Raw genomic sequence first — 22,729 nt, 5'->3', positions numbered from 1 at the left:
TCAACCTGTGAAATCACCAATTGATAGATAGATAGATAGATAGATAGATAGATAGATAGATAATAATGAACTTTATTCGATATGTAAAAACAATATCATAAAAGTACATACGCATAAATATAAAAATCCAGTAAAAACAAGTAAAAATACATTTTAAAAATGCAGGTACACAATCAGGGCATCAAGACATATATCAGCTAAGTCTGCATTGATAACCTCAATCTCAAGGTCTTATTCAGATAAGATGATACGGCTGCCAGGGCTAAGGGTGTTTCCAAAATTTTTAATTTATAGTAGGCCATTCGACATGAACGTAGTCCCCATGATATAAGCAGAGGTTTTAAGAAAATAGCCCTTGGCAGTTGATAAAATCTGCAAAATAAGATACAATGAATATTAGATTGGGTTGATAAACCGTCACAGGGGCATTTCTCCAGGTCGCTAGACCAACAATTTGGGATAGGAAAAGTTAATAATCTAAAGAAAGTGTCGGTGCGGAAACGGGTCAGGAGCATGCGAATGAAAGGCGATGGTTCTAAGAGTAAGTATTGCTGTATTCCATTTGTGATAGTCGATTGTTGATATTCAACAATTGTGCTCTTTTGTTTTTCTAAAGACCATCGTTGGCTGCACAGATGGTTAAGCGTTTTAGCGTAACTCTTGCAATATTAATTAAGGTTGAAGGGTCAGTGAAAAATTCCGGGTGCCCTAGGTCAAAGAACAGCTTCTTAACATAATTCAGCCATTTAATGTTCTTAACCCCATTCAGTTTAAGGCAGTCTGTAATAATTTCTCTGTTAAAAGGTGTCTCTTCGTTAGTCCAGACTTTGTGCCATAAAATGAGGGGGGAGGAATTGATCGTATCCGCAATGTGTGTGAGACCTAATTCGGTGTGCACCATATAGGTAGAAGTGCTAGGTGGAACAGCCAGGAGATAACGTAAAAAAACGTTCTCGAGGCGTTGAATTTGGTTAGCGGGCTCGATCCCCCAGATCCCGGATCCATAAGTGCCAGTTGAAATGCACTTTGCCCGGTAGATCTGGAGTAGTGGACTTATCGGGCGGCCCCCAAGTTTTTTGGAGAAGTTGGTCAATGCGCCTATAGCTTTGGACAGTGCTAAACCCCTGGCTTGAGCCACGGCTCGCCAAGTGCCCCTCTTATTAAAAATAATACCCAAATAAGGGAATCTATCAATACTGTCCAATTTTTTGCCATTCAAGAAGATGGAGCATGGTTTTTTCCCAATCCCTAGGCCACAAGACATGGTTAAGGTTTTAGAGGTGTTAACATTTAGACCTCTCTTTGACATAAAGTCAGTAAATTCGTTAAATGTCCTTTGTAGCCCCATACGGGTCTGGGACATAATTGCAGCATCGTCCGCGTAGAGCAGGATAGGTATGGGTTTGCCATTTATAGTAGGGTAGTCATTAAAGGTTCTGTTTAGATGGTGACCAACAGAGTTAATATAAAGGGTGAAAAGTAGGGGGGCTAATATGCAACCCTGTCTGACACCTCGCCTAATGAGAAACCTATCAGAGCATTCTCCGTTCCTACCGTTTCTAACGCGGGCCGAGGCGTCCCTGTACAGCTCTTTAATGAATAAAAGAATGGGAGGATTTAAGCCTATCTCTACAAGAGAATCCCATAACAGCTCGTGCTCGACACACTCAAAAGCAGAGCTGAGGTCTACAAAGGTTATGAAGAGATTTCCCTTTTTAGCCTGGGTGTATTTGGCTATAATGAGAGTCAGATTCAGACCTTGCTCAATAGTGCCCTTGCCTTGTCTGAAGCCATATTGCAGGTTAGAGATGATGTCTTGGTCGTTTATCCAATCATGTATTCTGTTTAAAATAATTCGCCCGGCTACCTTCATGAGGGAGTCTAAAAGTGAAATTGGGCGATAATTGGCGGGGTTACCCCTTTCGCCTTTTTTAAAAATCGGAACTACGATTGCCTCGGGCCAGGTGGAAATAAAACCTGTAGTGTTCAAAGAGTTCAGGACATTGGTGAGCAGTGGGGCCCATAGGTCTGGCTGTGATTTAAAAACGTCTATTGGAACGCAATCCGGACCTGGGGCCTTCCCTGGGGGACTTTCTTTTAGTGCCATTAATACTTCGGCATGATCAAAAAGGATGTTCAAGGGAAAAAAGGTAGAAGTATTTAATTCTGGGAGGGAGTTAGAATGACTTTCCCGCTCGCTCAGTCGGTCAGCCGAGTCAAAAGGGTTATATAGAGTACTAAAGTGTTTAACCCAAGTTTCGGCAGTTATGGCGGAATCCAAGTTTGGGGACTGGGAGGATTGAAGGAAGGGAGCATTAACTGCCCTCCAGAAGGCGGTATTATCCCTCTTACTAGAGGCTTCCACGAGAGCTTGCCAGGCCTCTGACTTCAGCTGGTTTTTCCTAGCCTGGAGGATAGAGCGATAATTTTGTCTGGCTTGCTGGACTTCCAGGCGGTTTCTAGGATTAGATTTTAAGGCAACTTTCAAGAGTCGCAGAGCTTTGGAGCAATTCCTATCAAACCAGCCATGAGTAAATGGGGGAGATTTCCTTGGGGTGCGTGCAAGCAGTTTTTTAATTTCCGACAGGATTACGGAAAAAGAGTGGCTTATTGCCTGCGTGTTTTCAGTGAGTGACAAACAAATTTGAATATGGTCATGTGTATTCTTGACCAGAGAGTTAAGAAAGGTGAGGGGGACTACTTTGTCCCATTTTAGATAAAGGCCCATGGTGGTTCCCAGCTGTAAGGGTGGGGAGTAAGGAAGATTCTGCCTAACCTTATCCTTAGCGTGCGGAGTTAGTTTTAAAGACACCCCGATTGGATAATGGTCGCTAATAGCTGTATCAAGGGTCTCCCAGTTTAGTATAGACCCTGAATACCTGGTAGATATGAGTATGTAATCGATTGTGGTGTGACAGCCTCTCCCGTTAAAAGTGGGTTTGATGCACTTAGGTGGGAGGCATAGTTCGTTAACATAAGATAAGTTAAAGTAGGAAATTAAACCGATTAAAAGATCTCCTAATTTAGTGTGGCGAAAATGGCTGGAAGAATCGTCGATATCTGTTACCAATCCACAGGTGCCTTTAATGCTCTGTGGGCACAAAGGACAGTTAAAATCTCCCAACCAAATAATTAACGTGTCGGATTTATTTTGGGTATCTATTTTAATTAAATCGGTTTTTAGCCCATTGAGCACCTGGTCCAGGTGAGAACTTGGAATGTTGTTATAAAAGTTGACCAGGACGATATTCTTAAAAGAACCACCGGTTAAACTAATAAGCTGGTAATTTAAGGTCCCTGTGACAAGGACTGGTTTTAATCGTCTCTCTATAGAAATATAAATCAACAACGTCTCCTCGGCGTGCTTCAACATCCTACGCATGCTACGGAAGATCTTCTGGTGGATCCCCACCGAGACCAGGAAGACCGTCACCCAGGCCCTCGTCACTAGCCGACTGGACTACGGCAACGCCCTCTACGCCGGTACCACCGCCAAGCTCCAGAAGAGACTCCAGCGGATCCAGAACGCCTCAGCCAGACTCATCCTCGACATCCCACGAACCAGCCACATCTCCGGACATCTGAGAGACCTACACTGGCTCCCCGTCAACAAAAGAATCACCTTCCGCCTCCTCACCCACGCACACAAAGCCCTACACGACCAAGGCCCGAGCTACCTCAACAACCGAATCAACTTCTACGCTCCCAAACGCCACCTCCGATCAGCCAACCACGCCCTCGCCGCCGTCCCCCGCATCCGAAGAGCGACTACAGGAGGAAGGTCCTTCTCCTACCTGGCCGCCAAGACCTGGAACTCCCTCCCGACCGACCTACGCCTGACCCAAGACCACCTCTCCTTCAGGAAGAAGCTGAAGACCTGGCTGTTCGAGCAGTAGCGGCACCCCCCTCCCCCCAGCGCCTTGAGACCCTACGGGTGAGTAGTGCGCTCTATAAATGTCTGTGATTGATTGAAATCGAAAGTCCCCCCTTGTTTCTGCCGTGGAGACTGGGAGAAGCTGGGGTGTGAAAGGTCTGATACCCTAGGAGATGGAGCTCTGTGATGGTCCAGGTTTCCTGTAGGCAAATAATGCTATATCGGGAAACACTTTGCACCCATGCAGGGTTGGTCAATTTGTCAAGGAGACCTGCCACGTTCCAGGACAAAAGACTATCACCCAATAGGGGTTCATCCATATAGGTATAACCAGTCGTGGAATGTGTTGAAATCTCAATGATTTCTTCAGATTGCAGGGGAATTTGAAGGAGGGAAGTATCCCTCATGGGGTAAGTAATCGGAGAAGAATTGGTTGATGAACATCCAGTTAAGCTGAGTAACTCAGAAGTTGGGGGATGGGGGGGCAATGCCATAGGTTGACTTCCGCCCGGAATTGTCAGTGAACAGTGTATTTTCCTTGTATTTGGGATTATCAAGTTCTGGGGTAATTAGCAGAGTATTCATATTAGGGGGGTTGTCAGCCAAAAATGCAAAGTTGGTAAGTCAATCTTGTTCATCCAAACCAGAAAGAGTGGCGTATCTGTTTGAAGTAAGGAGGGTGAAATGATGAGCCTCGGTGTTAAACTTCGGTAGTGGGTGTAAAAGAGTAGGGTTTGACAAGGGGGAACGAGGGTAAAAGTAGCTCAGGTCGTACGTTGAAATTCCCGCGCCCCTGCTCGGGGTATACCAATCCACAATGTGGGGTAACACCCTACGGTCCCTGAAGTTAATTATGATAATGTCACCCTGGATGTCCTTAGGTCTGGGGCCCAACCATTTCAGTCTTCTCACGTGCAGTATCTCGCCATTAATTTCGGGGGGGAGTGGCCTGTTTTGGGTTAGCCAGTGTACTACTTTGTTTTTAAGATCCTGATGTCTCTCCATTTTCCCCGGGGCAAGCTCTGGGACGCCGGTAAGTATTGCTACATAAGGAGCTGCTTCGGGGGGCAAGTCAATATGAGAGCTTTTTTCCAGTTTGTTATCCAGGGGGGACTGCCAATTGGTGTTGTTGCCCGAGGGCTCTGCAGAATAGGAGAATTGACCTTCACTTAGAGCCCCTTTTACGGTAGATTTTTTCTCTGCTCTAGGCATGGGAACAGATATATTCTCCGTGTGGTTCAATGCACTAGGCTGAGTGGTTATTTGAGTGGGTGGAGGGGGCAAAGTGACCGGGGTAAGGTTTTTAGATAAATAAGTATTCATTTCGTGGTTTAATGTGGTAAGTGATGTGTATGAAGTTTCTAGAGATGCTAACTGTAGTGCAATATTCTTAACTCTCTCCACCAAAGGTGAGAGTAAGGATTTTACCAAGTGCTCTATATCAGCCAGTAAGTTGGAAAAGGGTGATATAGGGGGCTGAGTCGGGACTTTTGAGGGCCTTGCTCGCATAGGATTCGTTGTTAATTGAGGCGTAAGTTTGGGCAATTCAGGATGAAGGCCTTTTCTCCTTTTTTTAATTGGGGCAGTAGATTTTTATTTACTGCGAGCTTAGGGGAAGGGAGTCTGTTTTTTGCAGCTTTTCTCTTAAGTGCCTTAACGGTATGGCATGGGATTGGATCCTCAAAAGAAGTATCCATTGATGATTGCGAATTGGGGGAACATATGTCAATGGCCTTTGGAGTAGCCGATATATCCGTTGTATCATGGGACTGCACAGAAGGACCAACGTCGTCCGTGGGATCAGAGCCAGTGTTCCTAGTTGAAGGTGAGGGAACCTGTTGGATATGGCCCAGGGACGAACGCTTCTGATAGATAGGGTCCAGTGATAGACGGCGCTCCGTCATGGCGATCTCTTGTTCTAGGGCGGTGGCAGCCCTAGTGATAAAATGATCTAATGTCCCCCTAACTGAGCCTCCCACCAAAGAGTGCCTTGATTTAGTAGTGTGTGGCCATGATGGTTTGTTGTGTGAGGTGTAACACGGGCAATATATACACAGACGAAAGATAGATATGAACAAATACTAACGAGCAGTAAACCAAGTATGGCAGGTGTAACTAAAGAATGCAGAAAAAACAGCCCCCCATATGCTGAAGGGAAGCAATATGAGTGTCAATCACCTTACTCTGGGTCAAATTGTAACAGCTATACGACCAGCAACAAGGGGGGTAGGCCAGCCCAGCCTCGATCGGCCGCGGACGGCCGTAGACGGCCCGCCCTTTGCCCGGGCTTAGCCCGGCGTGTCCCGCGAAGCGGGAGGCGCGAGTTCTTTTGAAGTCTGCCGCCGGAGGGAGGGAGGGGCTGCTGATGGTGACACTGCCCCCAAGGTCTTCAGGGCCAAGTAGTTTAACGGCAATCTGGTCAGGAAAGTCCGCACTCCATACGCTGCATGTCCCGCGAAGCGGGAGGCGCGAGTTCTTTTGAAGTCCGCCGCCGGAGGGAGGGAGGGGCTGCTGATGGTGACACTGCCCCCAAGGTCTTCTGGGCCAAGTAGTTTAACGGCAATCTGGTCAGGAAAGTCCGCACTCCATACGCTGCGCGTCCCGCGAAGCGGGAGGCGCGAGTTCTTTTCTTATACCACACAAATCTTCTGGGCAACACCCCTTATTCACACCATCAGTGGCTCCATTGTCCTTTCCATTCTCACTTTGCTAGCTGCAACATTAGTAGATTCTCCCAGGCCTGTCCTTGGCTACCTGCAACACCTCAATACATTACTACAATTTAATGCTCTGGCTCTCCATGTTCTTTGTCAAGGGCTTCTTCTCAGGTTCTCTATCGCTAGTACAGAGTTGCATCTATTCTTAATCTAACAAACCATGTGAACATACCTGCAAAGATAAAGATATGCAAGCCGAAGGGAAAACAGTATTTTATGCAGAAAGAAATACAGGCCTACTTAGGGCAATTTAAGCATACAATTCAGTGGTGCGCATTTATATTTATTTGTGCACATACACCTATAAATATATGACACTTATAAGTATATAAATTCAGCATTAGATTTGCGTTGCACTTTTAAGCAAATGTTAGGTAACTAAACGCATGAATACAAGTCTAACTAAGAGCTACATTATGAATACTGCTGTGAAAAACAGTGCACACGTTTACATAACTTTCTTGTTCTAAATTAAATACATTCATTTTGAATAGTGTGAGGATGATAGTATTCAATCTCCAAAGACTACATTTCATTTTAATAAAGTTAAGGCACACAGTGTATATATCAATTTCTAGCTCTACAGTAAATGCACTGCAGTACCGAATTTAAGTGCAACGCTTTACATTAATAACGTTAGGACACATAAAGTGTGTAATGCTAAGAGAAAGTATATATTGCTTATTTCGGATGTGTAAGGGTGGAGCCAAAAGTACGCTACCCCACTAGTGACACTCCTTGCGAGCCTAAAACAACACATTAATCACGTTTGTTGTAGATTGAAATGTAATTCCTTGCTCTATGATTAAATTGGCAGGTAACTTAGATAATCTTGAAGTGCATTTGATTTATTTGATGAGACTCAGCTCAAACATATCTCCTTCAATGGTGCTTTTTGCACTTTTTAAGATAAACAACTAGACGGGCGGCTCCTCCGCTGAGGCAGAAGTCTGTTGCCGCACTGCTCTTTGAGCAGGAAACAAAATTGATAATATCGTAGTTATCATTTTTATTTTTTTCAGGTTCGGGCTGGATTAGGGCGGGCGGGGGTGGGCTGGAGGCACAGGGGGAGGAGTGGTTTGCACACCAAGTAGGCATGATGGCTTTGCCAGATGTCCTGGCCTGGCAAAACAGTCATGCACTCTTCGCATATTCCCCACCAGGCTGCTTTCCAAAGCCTCGTGGTGAACATGCAGAGGCCCTCAGTGCCCATCTGAGTGCCGATCCATGGTCCTCATACCAAATAACTGCGCTGCATTGCAATGTTGTGATTGGCTATGGGAATCCTGGGTGCTTCCTGGTTCCAGAGAAGCGGAGGAGGGACATGGACGAGGTAAGTGGCATTTATTTTTACAAATTATTATTTTGCCCCCCGCCATCCCCCTCTCCCACCCCTCCACCCTCATTCCCTGCCAGCCGCTACTGCAACCAGATAGTGTTTACTGTGCTTTCATTTCAAGAATCTCTAGAAGATGAGATTATTAGGCCTATAGATTTGTTATGGGCTGAAATCTTTTGTATCATGATTGCCACCCCTCGGTGCTGAAGGTTCAGAAGGGACGATTTAGAGGCCCCTCACTGCAGTTGTGGACACCACATCTGTGTAACGTGGTTCCAGTGCCCTTGAAACTCCTTTGACGTTGAACTGAATATCTTTCAAAGATTGACCAATGGCCGAACAGAACGGTATCGGTGACACTCTCATTGATTTCTTATAACTTAAAATCATCTCACCTACAGGTATTGATCTACCAGTCTGTGATACCTGCCACATTCCTCTTACAACATCAGGACTATTGAAAATAATTAATATATTCGATTACAATACCTTGACTTACCTACTAGCTAATTCACTCCAATTTGGAAACTTCATTTTTCACATTTTGTTTCTAACAGTTGAAAATATATGCAACTCAATCTAAGATGTTCCACTTTTTTCTGCTTCGATTTTTAAACTACAGTGGCTAATTGCAAATACAGGTTTTACATGCTTTTATGTTAAGCTTTAGCTCTTCATTCCTTATTTAGTCATTATTGGTATATAATATTCCTTTATCAGATGCCTTATCTCTGACTTTTCATCATCTATTGTGTTGAGTGACCTTGGGTGTAATTCATTATTTATTCTTAAGATTTGTTTGCAGTTTAGTAGTGTGATGCATTTTTCATTAATACAAGAATTTCAATCAAAGTAGATTTATTAGTATCCCTTACACCAAATTATTTTGTAGGACATTGATGAATAGAAGGCTTTGTGTGGTAAATATCTTGCCGAAAAATTAGACTAAGATAAAAAGCAATAAGTAAAATAGCTGTCGAAGGTAGCCCAGTTGATGCACATAATCTGTAAATAACCATTACAGACATTGAAACATCATTGACCAGTTACACTGGAATTGAGTCTCCTTTCTACCCACATGGGTAGAGTTTCATGCAGTTCACTCGTATCCTTGAATTGCCATGTGATCAGCCGCATAAGGCATAATGGCATTTGTCATACTCTCCTTATGTGTAGTCACTGAGTTTGATAGCCATAATAACATAATTTATCTTGTACATTTCAGTTTTAATCTAGCTGAACTTGGAAAGTGAGTGATCGAGGAAGCGAGAGAAAGACAGAGAGGTGTCATTCAGTGCTCTGTAATTAAGAATATTAATTAATTTCCATACTGAAAGCCATACTTGCAAAGTTTACAAATTTATGAAAGTGGAGTCTTAAGTGCAGTTTTTAGGGAAGGGTCTTGAAGCTCAAGTAACTGAAAGTAATGCAAAAAACCTGTTCTCTCCTGAACAACCACCCATTATTTAGATGTAGCACACCTGTGAAAATATGAAAAAGAAAAATACTGTTTTGATTGGCAGGGTATTACAGGGTATGCAGCACGCTTGTAGAAAAAAGACGATTAATTAAAGGATCAAGATACAGAAGATTAGTGAACTAGAATCCAGGTTCTCTTGCGTCAGAGGTTCATGAAAATAAAGCATTAATCTGTCCCTTCACTAGTACTAACGTGACATCCCTAGTTAAGACTTCTGCGGGCAGGATCAGTTAAGATGTCAGCGTGTGGAATTTTCCTTAGAAGTCTCACCACTTCTGTTGGGTCAAGTAGCATGAAGCTACTGAGATAGAGCTCATTCTAAGATGCTCTCTCTCCCTCTTCCAAGGGCAGAGAAGAAGGGGGGCTCTTTCCCTATTTACAATATTCATAATATCTTGAGTATCTTCACAGGATGCATTTCAGATCACGCCATCCGATCAGGCCACATTCTCGTAGGTATTTTTCCACGAGGTGACAATTTAGCATGATGACCCTGATTCTCAGGCCCTCCCTGGTGAGAAAGTACAACAGTTCTCCTTATCGGCGTTGGCTACCAATGTATCCTCTTCTCTCCTTGCCTAACTCCTAAAACAAAAACATTATTCTAACTAACAAGGGCGCTTCTTCCACCTGCAACATAAACATGAGAAAGAACAGAATCGAACATGCACACGCAATTCAACTATTTTTTTCTAATGCGAGAGCTTCCAACGGAAATGCATTTTGAGGCCTAAAATAGTCAGCTATAATAGGAGAAATAAGCATGAGCTTTATGAAGTTACATAGAAATGAAGACGTATATAGTTAATATTTTCTTCTACGTATAAAATTACACAAACCCATTCAATAATAAAACGATTGTCAGTTGCACAACACAAGTGCTTTCTGTTAGTGCTCTCTGTTGTTTACATTTGATTTTCTACAGAATTCTTTATATATTCTAAATTTGGCCTATACATGTCACATTCATTTTATTACATTACAAGATCCTAACACTCAGGTTAACGTGACAAAAGATTATATGCGGATGCAGTTTAGGCGTGTAATTATAATGCAACCCTACAATGAAAATTGGATTGGGCTCTACATCAGGGATACTCAAAGTATGGTTTGGGGGGCGCATGCGGCCCACCTGACCATTAATTGCAGTCCCCTAGTGACCAGTAGCACTGGGCTTGGCATTAAGAAAGCTGTGAAACAAACAGGCATACATTTACATGTTAACTAAAGTAAAGAATAAAATATGGTGTCCTAGACAACTTTTCATTAGGAACACCTTTAATTTTAAAGACATCTTGCACCAAACATGTAAAACATGATAAACTCTATGTAAACTTCAAAAGTGAATTTTATTAACACACATGACCATTTTACCTTAGTAGATCAGATTTTATCACTGCTTTGGGAGGCATTTATTGTCAGTGATAGTGTTCAAACATGATCTAAGCAACATTCATGCTGAATGCAATACAATTAGTGACCCAAGATGAGTCATTTGTCAGGGGCACCTTGTGTGTAGACTTGGTTGTTATATAATGGAACAACATTGTAGTTTATTAAATAACACACAAGGAAATATTTGTACAGCACACATCCTGAACTCTATATTTTAAGGGGCTCTCATATGTACTAATGAATAGGAGGCAAAGTGAAAATAACCAATCGCCTACAATCACACAATTTCTTCAATTGGGGAAGCCAGGACTGATACCAGGTTTTCTGGTTTCACATTTTGCAATTCAGCCACCAGATGAATATTTCTTTCCTTCTCACATTGTAAATTAGAAGTTAATGCTTTGACTTTAATTCTTAGTGCATGAGAATAGAGTGTTGGTGGCAGACAGAAGTCACGTGAAGGCTTGCATTGTTGTCCACACCATGCGTCTTTTTCGCATCCCCCTACACCCTTCTTTTATCACCCCGACCCTGGCATTGGGGAGAGGATGCGGCCGAATAGCTAGAGTGGTGGACCTCAAAGCTAGGGAACCAGGTTTGAGTCTTAGCAGGGACACTCAACAACCTGTGATTCCGGGCAAATTATTTAATCTCCCCGTACCGAACAAAATGAATGTGTCCTTCTGTAACACAACTAGTGCTCATGTAAAGCCCTCTGATATCTTTGGGTCTAGTTTTCTCTATAAAAAACTCCGGGGCAAAAAATTGGTGCGGTCCTCAAGCATGCCACAGACAGTACTTTGCGGCCCCCGGGAAATGTTTGCGAGTACCCATGCTCTACATCATTGACATGTGACAGTTTGACATATCTGCCACCAGGTTTGACAGATGTCACTACAAAAAACAGTGGAAATAGTGACAACGGTTTGCAATTAATCCTGGGAAGAATTCAGTAAGAGATTTTAAAGATAGATGGATAGAATTAGTTAACACCATGTGGTGCAAGACCTCTACAAGAACAGAGTGAGATAACTTAAGTTTGCATGAGTTTATTCACAATAACAAGTGCCCAGGCTTGAAGCGATGCATCCACTTGGCCCTCCCTTCAAACACTCCAACATTCATACATTGGAACTGATGTGTGCAGCAGCCAAAGGCATGAGAACAGTACAGCAAAAGGGCTCGAGACCACTCCAGAACAAATGATTACCATAACAACCCATCGTAAAAACTGATCATTACCCTAATACAGCACACTCAATAACGTAGGAATCCCTAAAGTCTCCTTTTTGGCTGGTAATGCGCATATGCATTCTTGTTGATTCTCATGCTGGCCCAGAGAGAAATCACATGGCACTGGAAATCCCGGGGGGGTCCGTCGTATGGGAGATGGCTGGCTGAGCTGCTGAAGTGGGCTGGCTGTGAGAGCGTGATTAGAAGGCGACAGGCGACCAGGGCAGGAAATGAGAAGGGATTGGAATGGGTGAGGGCATGGGAGCTGATAGTACAGGCTGTGAAGGATTACCGGCTGGAGAGTGCAGAGTGGGATGGCCCGGAGGGCGGGGTTCCATGAGGCCAGTGAGATACATGCAAAGCAGATAGCAGTGAAACCAGTGTGCTACATTTCATGGTCGGAACCCATGCTAGCAGTAGTTGGGGGGTGGGCAGGGGGGGGGGAGTTTCTGGGATGTTGTAGGGGGGTGATGATGGTTTACAGGGGATTGAGGCGAAGGGGTAAAAAAGCAGATGGTATACAGAGCTGTTGACCTGTTCATCTGTGCAATGATCGACATGACATTCAGAATCTTTGCATTATTGTGCCGCCCAGCCTCCGGGATGTGGGCTACATGGCTGTGTATAGTGCTGAGACGAGGGGTGGGCTCTGAGGTATCATGTGTACTTAGGTTGACGTCACGGAGTTTTCATTCTTAATTCTGCAATAAAAACACGTTTAAAAAAAAAATGCATTCTTGTTGATTGAGGGACTGTGAGCATTATGTGAAGGTTTACTTTTGTTTTTTGTCTTACTATTAGTGGCAGATAATGCAGTATGTGTGTATTAGATTACAGGGCCAGATATACGTTGTGTAGAAGTACCCCAGATGTCTTCTGACTGCACTCTGCCAAGATAGACAAGCTATTAAGTTCGGCACTGCACAAGTGGGAAAACGTCTCTGAAAAACCATGGGATGTATTGTTAGCCAATGCCTGTTTGAATGAGAATTTAGAGTGTTGCTATTTTACCATGCATACTGTTTGCTTCCTCTGTTTCTACCATTTGTAGTTATATTTTTCCTTCTGAAAGTGGTCGGTGCCACTTGAAAGTGACTCATTTAAAGACATTTTATAAAAAGAACTATATGCGACTCATTTTTCAACTATAGGATTTCCCAGTGAGTGGAGTATCACCTATAAATGTGTGTTATCTGTAGGTTACAAATTTGAACACAATCTACTCCTACTCGGGTCAATCAAATGAGTATCTTAGAATAGGGAATTTTAACACTTCCTAGTCAAGGACACGGAGACAATTCAGTTTGTGATGTACGGTTTTATTTATGGTGGTTGTTATACTTAATATCATTGTAGCTGGAATTGAATCCAGCCTTTAACTCATATATTTGTGCCTGCAGTAACTATTTCTGATGAATGTGTTCCTTTGTCTTTTTTCCTTCCAGAACAGTGACCTTCTTTGGACGGACTATCACCAGAAGCTTGTTGACCAGGCTCTGCTGACCATGGACACCTACCTTGGGCAGTTTCCAGATATCAAGGTAGAGTGAGAGGGTTGGAGCTTACATCTCTTCTAGTTGCCAAATTGCAAAGTATTCAACCACCTTCATGTCAAATGTTGGAAAGAGATTGAGGTACCACAGGAAAATAGGCCTTTCCTCAGACCTCTGGTCTTTGACTGCGCTCAAGTTATAGCATCCGAGTTTCTCAAGAAAGGATGACAGGGTGCTTCAGATCCAATTGACTAAGACCTGTTTCCTTTAGGTTCTTCTGAACATCCCTCAACCATATAAGTCACCCAATCCTCTTGTCTGGTCTCTGGCTGGCTGGTCCTAAACAATGCACCCTTATTTCATACAGCATGCACCTTCATAAACTCATCAATTTGCCAGCTCTTCATTCAAAGGATCTTACAAAACCTACCCCCTCCATGTTCCTTACTTCTTGATGGTGATAGGCAGCCTACCACAACTGTTTCACCTAGCACTTGCTTGTTGAGGATTTCTTCAATTCCTGTAAATGGTAGAAGCCTATTACGTAGACGTTAGTGCCCCGATACGCCTATACAATTCATTGTAAGTTTGATCTCCTGCAACACTAATATTGGTGTCTACTTAAGATCCTCAGGGACCTTCTCTGATCTGGCTGCAGCTCCTCCCTTTTACTTGCTGGCATTTAAGCACTTTACTTCTATGTCCTCTGTTTTACTCACAGATGCCTTAATAGCAATAACCTTGATAACATTTTACTGGCACTCTTTAGACATTTCTAAACACCTCCCATGCATTTTAAAACACTTGACCATTGTTTCGGAGCAAATTGTGATTTGGAACCTAACACTATGCACAATGCCACTGAATTGTGCAAAACCTACTTTGAACATATCACTCTCTTCTCTGCCTAACCAAAGGCACTACTTTGTCAATCTTTTGAGGGAGCAGAGAGTTAAGCGTTTCCAAGCAATGCTCCAACAACAGTCCAGTGTGTTGGTAAAATCAGGCTGAATCAACGTAAAGCCCCAGCCCTCCACACTGAACTGAATCCAGCACAACATCAGATCCCACCATGTTGAACCTGCTGACCTCATCTCTTCACATAACTTAGAGCTTTTGTGCAGTACTGAATCTTGGTTAAATGGCTTTTCCAGCTCCATCACTGACTTGAAAGTTCCTACATGTACTCCATCATCTGCAAAAACATGTTCCCTAACTGCTCCCCACTGTATCCTTCACTTTTGAATGTTTGAAGATTGACATCCGGTCGTCAACAGCCACTTTTGCCTACCTCCACATCTATCATTACCCAAAAAAATAGTTTTAATGTGATGTTAAAGTAGGAGACTAATTGATTTCCAACCAGACATTATCCTCCAACAACATATTCCAGGGTACTTTTAACATATACTGTAGAAATGAAAATTTTAAACATTTTGAATCCCTAATGTCATTCATTGACTTCATGCTCTCCATCGGCTCTTCAGTGCTCCCACTCATAAGAAAGGATGCATCTTGGATCTAATCATCGCCATCCCGCCTATTATCCGCTGCAACCAGACGTATACTTCTCATATCACTCTTCTCACCATTTACTACTAACCTTTCCTTAACTCCTGCATGTTTCTGCTAAATCACTTTGTAACGCCTGGAAGTGCTCTTTCAAATTCTTCTCTCCACTGGACTGCAACACTCTTATCTACAAAAATGTCCTTTCATTTCATGATGACATCACTAACATGATGGTCACCTTCAGAATTATCCATAATTAAACTACCAATAGTATGCTTCCCTAACAGTGAAATGGAAGCACCAATATCCTTCACAACTATGATTCACTCATGAACTGAACACAAAAAGGAGCACTAAACACACAATTTAAAACCAGTGGAGGGCATCAAGACTGCCCTTCCTGCAAACCAAACCAAACTGAAAGCACTGAAGAAACATTACGAAGTACTGTACTTGTAAAGTCTAATCACTTCCATTCTCCGCTGTCACAACCACTAAATCCCCTCTAGGACCCAATTTCAGTTTCCTCACTCTTAACAAATTCGCAAGCTTGAAATCCACCACAATCCGATGCAATAAATCTAGACATCATCCATGAAATCCTCTGTCGGGGTCCTCCTTTTTTTTTGTAGAGGTTTATATAGCGCAAACTTGACCCGAATCCAATCAGGTATCAGAGCGCTTTACATAGCACCAGTTACGTTACATGAGGACACACATTAATTTTTTTGTTAGGCACGGGGAGATTAAGTGATTTGCCCTCTATTAGCTCCACCCACATAGATCATTGCAAAACACTATTGATTTTGGACAAGTTAGTTCTGTCTGAAGATCTAACAACATTGTCAAAAACCTCAAACCAACCTTAGACTTCAGGAAACTCATCCAGCCGAAAGTAAATAAAGATCACTGCCCCTTCTTCACTGAAGCCTGGTCCAACAGTATCAATACCTTACTACGCCATGGAGTTTTTCCTGACCTATTAAAACTGGGTCAAATCTCCCTCTTTACTGAAGGAGCCAAAGCTCGACCCTAACTGTCCTTCGAACTACTGCATTATTTCCAACATTCCTTGATTATGAAATGCACTTATTAAATTTGCCTGCCATCAACTTTAAGATCACATAAACAGAGCCAACCTGCTTCCAATACATGAGTCTGATTCATGGTTGGTTTCCACATTTTGTTTGCAAATAAAGCGGTTGCCTTGCAGGCATGCCATATGATTCAAGCCCCAGAGATGAGCACAAGTCTGAGGCATTCTCAGCCGGAAGACAGCTCCTGATATTGTCTTAAGGGTGGACAATTTCACAGGCTGGATTAATAGGGCCATCAATAAATTAGCCCAAACAAAACTAAAATTATTAGAAGAGGCAAACCTACTGTGCCATGCTTCAAAGGCACTCTCAGGGCAGCAAAACAAATCTGCCATAGACAGAGTCTGGAGGAAGGAGTATAACAATACCATGTAGAGAGAGAAATATACATCCTCTATTGAACAATATAAAAAATCCTCTTAAAGGTAAAATCGGCTTACTTTTCTGAACAAATAAAAGCAGTTACAAACTCAGCACAAGCACTCTTAGGCTGTTACCAGACTCTCAACTCCAGCAACCCATAATTCAATGGAGGGCAGTCAGGTCTTCTATGATGTTTCTTTCAACAGAAAGATGAATCCATCTTTGATAAATTCTCTAGCAGTGATTTTGTAGACCGGAATAATAATGTAATCATGGCTGGGCCCCCTGATGAGGCTACCTTCAAGGAGTTTGTTCCAGCAACAGTGGATCAAGTCTCTCACGATAGCTTCAATTTAACGTCACCATTGGACCCCTGTCCACCCAGCATCTTTAATTTAGTTCCAGAGGTAGTAGTCCCACATCTGACAAGAATATTTAACACCATGTTTAGTTCGGGTGTATTTCTAAAACAGTGGAAGGCCTCTTCAGTGCTCCCACTGTTGAAGAAACCTTCTCTGGATGAGTAGGAGCTTAACAACTATCGCCCTTTTTCAGTTCTCCCTTTCCCAGCAAAACTGGTTGAGAGAATAATGAATTCACAGCTCCCCACTTTTGTAGAAGCTAACGGCCTTTTAGATGACACACAGTGTGGTTTTAGAAAAGGCTCCAGTATGGAGTCAGCGTTTATGGTTGCAACAGAAGAGATCAGCAGATAAGGGGGGGGTTTATACTGCCCTCATCCTGTTGTGTCTATCTGTGGCCTTTGACACAGTCAACCATGACCTTCTGATCTCTCAGTTACAGACCCTGAGGATCCAGGGTGCTGCAATAAATCTTTTGAGATTATTCCTAGCTCACTGGATTCAGTCAGTCTCCTATAAGTGGTTCACAGCAGGACCCTTCACACTGCCAGCTGTATAAGTGCTGTGGGCCGGTAGATGGATCAAAATTGCCTAAAACTTAATTAATCAAAGACCAAAGTTATTTTGTTTGGCAATATCCCAACATTCTGGACACGGGACTGGCGTCCTGAGAAACTTGGCACTTTACCTTTGCCAACCCAGAAGGTAAAAAATCTGGGTTTCTTGCTAGACAAGCGATCTTACAAAAAGCAGAACTGAATAGTCACCTCTGCCACCTTCTTCACCCTGCGTTCAGTCAAGAAAATCGCTCAGTTCCTTCCTGCCGATCTGATAGACGTTATTATTGTTCTAGTTCTATCCAGAATAGACTATTGTAACAGTCTGTACCAGAACATACCAAGGAAATCATTGAATAAACTTCAAGTCCTACAAAACTCGGCTGCTCGTATGCTGACAAAGGTCCCTATATATGGATCGGCCTCCCAAGCCATAAAAAAACTGCATTGACTCCCAGTAAAAAAACAGATTGTCTTTAAAGGCCTTTGCACAACCTATAATGCTCTCCATGGCCTTTAAGAGCATTATCTGAAAGGTAAAAATAGATGGTACTGCCCAGGAAGAAATCTTCGCTCCTGCTCAGCAAGATATCTGGTAGTGCTCACCTATAGACTGGCTACCTGGGGAGGTAGGAGCCTAGCGTGTTGCACGTCCCGGAACTGGAATCAGTTACCGTTGGAGTTAAAAATGGCCCCCTCTTTCCTGAAGTTTTATGAAGGACTTAAAGACTTGGCTTTTCAGGCATGATTAGTATCCCCGTTTTTTTCTCCTGTTTATCATTTCATCTGTTTTTTGAGCAGCGCCAAGATGTCCTCAAGCATTTGTTTGCCCTTTTGTAAATAATAAAATCATATAGCAGTGACCCATACCTCCTTCTCTTCCCCGACCTTGCTAGCACTTTTCATACCATTAACTGCACACCTTTGATCTCCATACTCAATCAATGCTTTGGTATCAGAGCTCCTGTACTTGGATGGTTTGAATCCCATCCATCAAACCATTTCCAATCAGTCCGATATGACCACAAAATATGTAAACATATTCTAATTGCCTGTGCTGTCCTTTGATATTCCATTCTGGCACCTACTCAACTTATATGTGGAACCATAGTCAGAAACCTGCTAAGGCACTGGGGTGTCCAGTGACCGGTATGTGGATAATATGCACCGAAAAGCTGCTTCTGTGCATGACATCTATGCCTTGGCACCCCTCCCTAGTGATGATTAAAGTCTTGATGTTGGAATAATGCCTTACAACAACCCCGCAATAACAAAAAATAATAATCTGTTCTCAACTGATGTTCTAGAAGTCCTTCTTCCAGACTTAATTACCACCATTAACATCTTGCATCTCACTGCCACTGTGTCTCTGACTTCTCTATTGGGAATAGATTAGACTCGAACCCCTGCATGATTCACCATATCAACAAGTTGCTAGGTCAGCTAACCTAAATCTGCATACTCTGAAGACATTGAAACCTCCATTATTCCTTGCCTCCTAAATTCGGCAGCTCATGCCCTCGTCTTTAGTCTCGACTTTGGCAATGCCATTTTAGTGGGTATCTCACAAAGTCCCCTCATGTCATGTAAAACTGTTGTACATTCCACGACAAGACTTCCTCCAAAAGATTCAACCACATACGCTTATCCTGATTAAGTTACATTGCATGCCATCGAAGCCATAATAAAGTTCAAGTTGAGATGTCTGACTTCTAAACCTGCTCACCTTAACTTCATACTCTACCTTGCATCCATATGTAACCAGTCGGGCAGCTCCAGAGAAACAAGAAGGAAAAACAACCTGATACTCAAATAACTTGCGTTCAAAACCACACACACTCGACAGCAATCCTTCTTGGGTGCTTCCTCACTCCTTTGCAACTCACTGCCAACAGATCTAAGACCCACTCTGATGTCCTACCGCAAGCACTTCAAATCTCATCTCTTCAAACAAAATCACTCAAGAAACTCTGCTGTAGGCCTCTCCCATTTAATGCTGCTGTCTCAGCTCTCAGAAATCTGCCTATTGCTTTATTTTCTTCAGATAATCATCCATTGTAGACTGTTGTAGGTTTCTTTTAAATTATACTTAATTGTTCAGATGTTATTAGATCATGTTATTTGTAGACTGTTTTCCTTGGTTGGTCTATGTGAAGTTCCATTAATACCTACTTCAAAACGTTGCTGTTTTTAAATTCCTCGAAAGTCTGGATATGGGATAGCTTAAAAGAAATGTTGATCGGGAATACACCAGATCACAAGCCTCAAGCTTGACAAAACCATTCTCAACAACATAGACTGTGCACCAGTATGCACTTTGTGGCCTCATCCCCAAACGTGACCGTCTTTGTCCATGTTTACATATCTATGCACAGAAATTCCCTCTGCAAGACTCGAGACATGGATGCTCACAGCAAAAAAAATTCCAACATCAAATTAATTCAAAATACTGATAAAACTGCTCTTTAAAACACAAATTAGCTTTTCAATCTGCATTATAGAATCCTTTATACAAACTACACCAGCTATCATAAACCAGTCAATTTATTTTCATGCAAGAATTTCAAAGCCATGTCACCTCCCTCTGGTGAGGTTTGGACTCTAGCCTTTTAAAAATCTTATGGAGTGTTGCACTCTGTTTCTGAAGCTGAATCTGTCGACATCTGCTTACATGACCTGCCATGACCTCCCAAATGTACCCTTGCTGTCTAGGGAATCTAACTCACCTTAGCCAGTCTCCTGTTTAAAGCAAGTGGCCATTTAGCAGTTCCATCACATTTTCAAACCATCTCCATCCTGGAAGGATCGGATGAGCTTTGGCTCTAATCGGGCATCAAGAATAACCTGATATCCATTAGAGATGCTATCCTGTATTTGGCATAGGATATATTATCTGTTGCTCAGTACTCAAAACATGCAACTAAACAAAGTGTTTTGAGTATTGAGCAGCAGATGAAATCATCAGGCATGCCGGTTTTCCAAGCCGCTTTACTTGCTCAGAGGTTCTCAGTCGGAACACGTGGCTATAGTACACTGAAAATAAGATGAGATTTTTATGTCCCCTTCCTGCGGAGCAACCACTGGCTTCAGGTTAGAGATGTTCAACTTCATATTGCTAGAGCGTCCAACTACTCCACTAATTTAACCAAATTAGACCATCTCAGACTCCCCATTATGCAGTACGCGGATGATCTGGTACTGCTGGATCATACCAGAATTGGCATGAAAAGGACGCTGGTGTCTTTAAATCCATATAGCATGGAAAATAAACTCCAAGAGAGAATACCACAAAAACGAATGTCCTGGTCTTTGGCCACAAATCAAAAAAGCATCTGCTGGAATGGCATCTTGGCCCGCTAAGGATCACCACTGCCAACAAATATAATTATCTGGTAATACGACTCACGGATACTCGTAGATCAACCCTGCAGGCCAAGGCACTTGAAGCAAAGGCGGCTAAGGGTGCATATGGGTTTGCTAACTAAATCACAAGATCCAAAGCCAGAGGGTATCCAATGGGTAATGCAAACAAAATTATTACCAACACTGAGCTACGGCCACCTTACCTTCCCGGGTCAACTCAAGAAAAACTGGAGCAACTGCATATAATGGCTTACCGAAAGGTATTCAACCATCCATACTCAACAAGGCACACATTGATTTGGTTGGAGTTCAATATTTCAACGATGGACATCGAATGCAAAAAAGATATCTTTAAATGTTACCATCGGGTGACCAAGGCAGGTCTCGATACATTTAGGGAAGTGCTAAAAGCAGTTATCCAGGACAATAACAGCCATTGGGCCAGGTATCTCTCAAAGGCTGAGTCACTGGGTTAGAAAATCTCAACCTTCCCTTTCCCCCAAATAAAGGAATTTACATCAGCCTGAAGGCTTAGAATGTCCCGTTGGTGAATAGAGGTCGGGAGTGCCTGGAAGAGGTACAGTACTTTGGGCAGAATAGACATTTTCACCGCATTGAGACGGCCCAACCACGATATGGGGAGGGATTTCCATAATCTCAGGTCCTCTCTAACAGAATGTCTGTACTCCGGCCAGCTTGCCCGAGTTTAAGAATCCAGTGTGGCTGAGAGTCGGGAGCAGATCATCCGCGAAGAGAGCAGCCTTATGTTCAATTCCTGCAAATGGTATGCCCCTAACCGCCAGTGACTGGTGTATTGTAATTGCCAGGGGCTCTATGACCAAGGCAAAAAGGGGCGACAAAGGGCACCCCTGGCGCATTCCCCTGTGAATCTGAATCGGGGGGCGAGTAAGCCATTAATTGAAATTCAAGCCGAGGGTGATGTTTAAGGGGCCATTATGAGAAATGTCCCAGCCCGATCCTTCGCATTACTGCCCTGGGAAAGGTCCAATCAACCCTATTGAACGCTTTCTCACTATCGAGGGAGAGCAAAAATGCTGGGATATTTTGCCGTTAGGCTTGCTCCACCAAGTGGGCTAGCCACCTGATGTTGTCTGCCCCCGGTCATTCGTGAATGAAACCTGCCTGGTCTGGATCAACCAGGCCAGGGAGAAATGGTGCCAAACAATAAGCCCAAATTTTTGTAAATATTTTGACATCAACATTAAGGACGGAGAGAGGCACAGGATGCTGGGTTTTTCCTGGGTTTAGAGATAAGAGCTATATCCGCCTCGGCCATCGTAGGGGTCATACAGGCAGTGTCGGCGAAAGAGTTGAATAACCGCTGCATCGGAGCCTGTAACTGGGGGAGGAAGAGACGATAGAAGGAGACCGTGAGGCAATCGAGCCCTGAAGATTTCCCCAGCAGCAAGCTTTTTAGTGCTTTTAGTAGCTCTTCTGGGGTAATCTGGTCTTCTAGTTGCTGAGCATGAGAAGGATTTAACGGTTCCCAAGTGCATGAGGTGAGGAATGGCTCAACCTCCTCCTGAGCGATCTCACCCCGGTCGTAGAGGGATGAGAAAATGGTACAGAAGGTCCCATTGTTTATCCGCTTCAGATGTGGCCCAATGACCTTCACCGACCTCAATCTTAGAGATATGGTTCTGAGAGATGCGTGTGCATAGCCAATGGGCCAGTAAGGATCCCACCTTCTTCCCCCCGTCATAAAATTTTTGTTTCAATGCGAGCAGTGAGTGCTCAGCTTTATTCACCCGGAGTGCTTTTAGTTGTCCCCGGAGCGAGGCTAAGCATTTGTGACGCTGTCTAGAGGGTGTAGAATGCTCCAGTCTCTCCAGTACATTAATATTGTGAGAGAGGCCAGCTTCGACCAGGTGAGATTCACACGTTCGAGCAATTGAGATTGAGGTAATAACTCCTCGGATAGTT

General features: G+C 43.2%; 1 protein-coding gene across 12 annotated transcripts in view; it reads left to right on the top strand.

The window, feature by feature from the left end:
* Nucleotides 1-22,729, top strand: part of BIN1 (bridging integrator 1) — a 555,217-nt gene that overhangs the window by 273,352 nt on the left and 259,136 nt on the right. For all 12 annotated transcript variants that reach the window (XM_085646006.1, XM_085646002.1, XM_085646003.1 and 9 more), the window contains exon 5: nucleotides 13,484-13,579. In XM_085646006.1, coding sequence (XP_085502132.1) covers nucleotides 13,484-13,579 — 96 coding nt within the window. The remainder of the gene's footprint in view (nucleotides 1-13,483; nucleotides 13,580-22,729) is intronic.

The sequence above is a fragment of the Triturus cristatus genome, chromosome 3_1 (genome assembly GCF_964204655.1).
Source record: "Triturus cristatus chromosome 3_1, aTriCri1.1, whole genome shotgun sequence".
NCBI classification, from domain to species: Eukaryota; Metazoa; Chordata; class Amphibia; order Caudata; family Salamandridae; genus Triturus; species Triturus cristatus.
The sequence above is the reverse complement of the archived record's forward strand: the minus strand, read 5'-3'. Positions and strand labels throughout refer to the sequence as shown.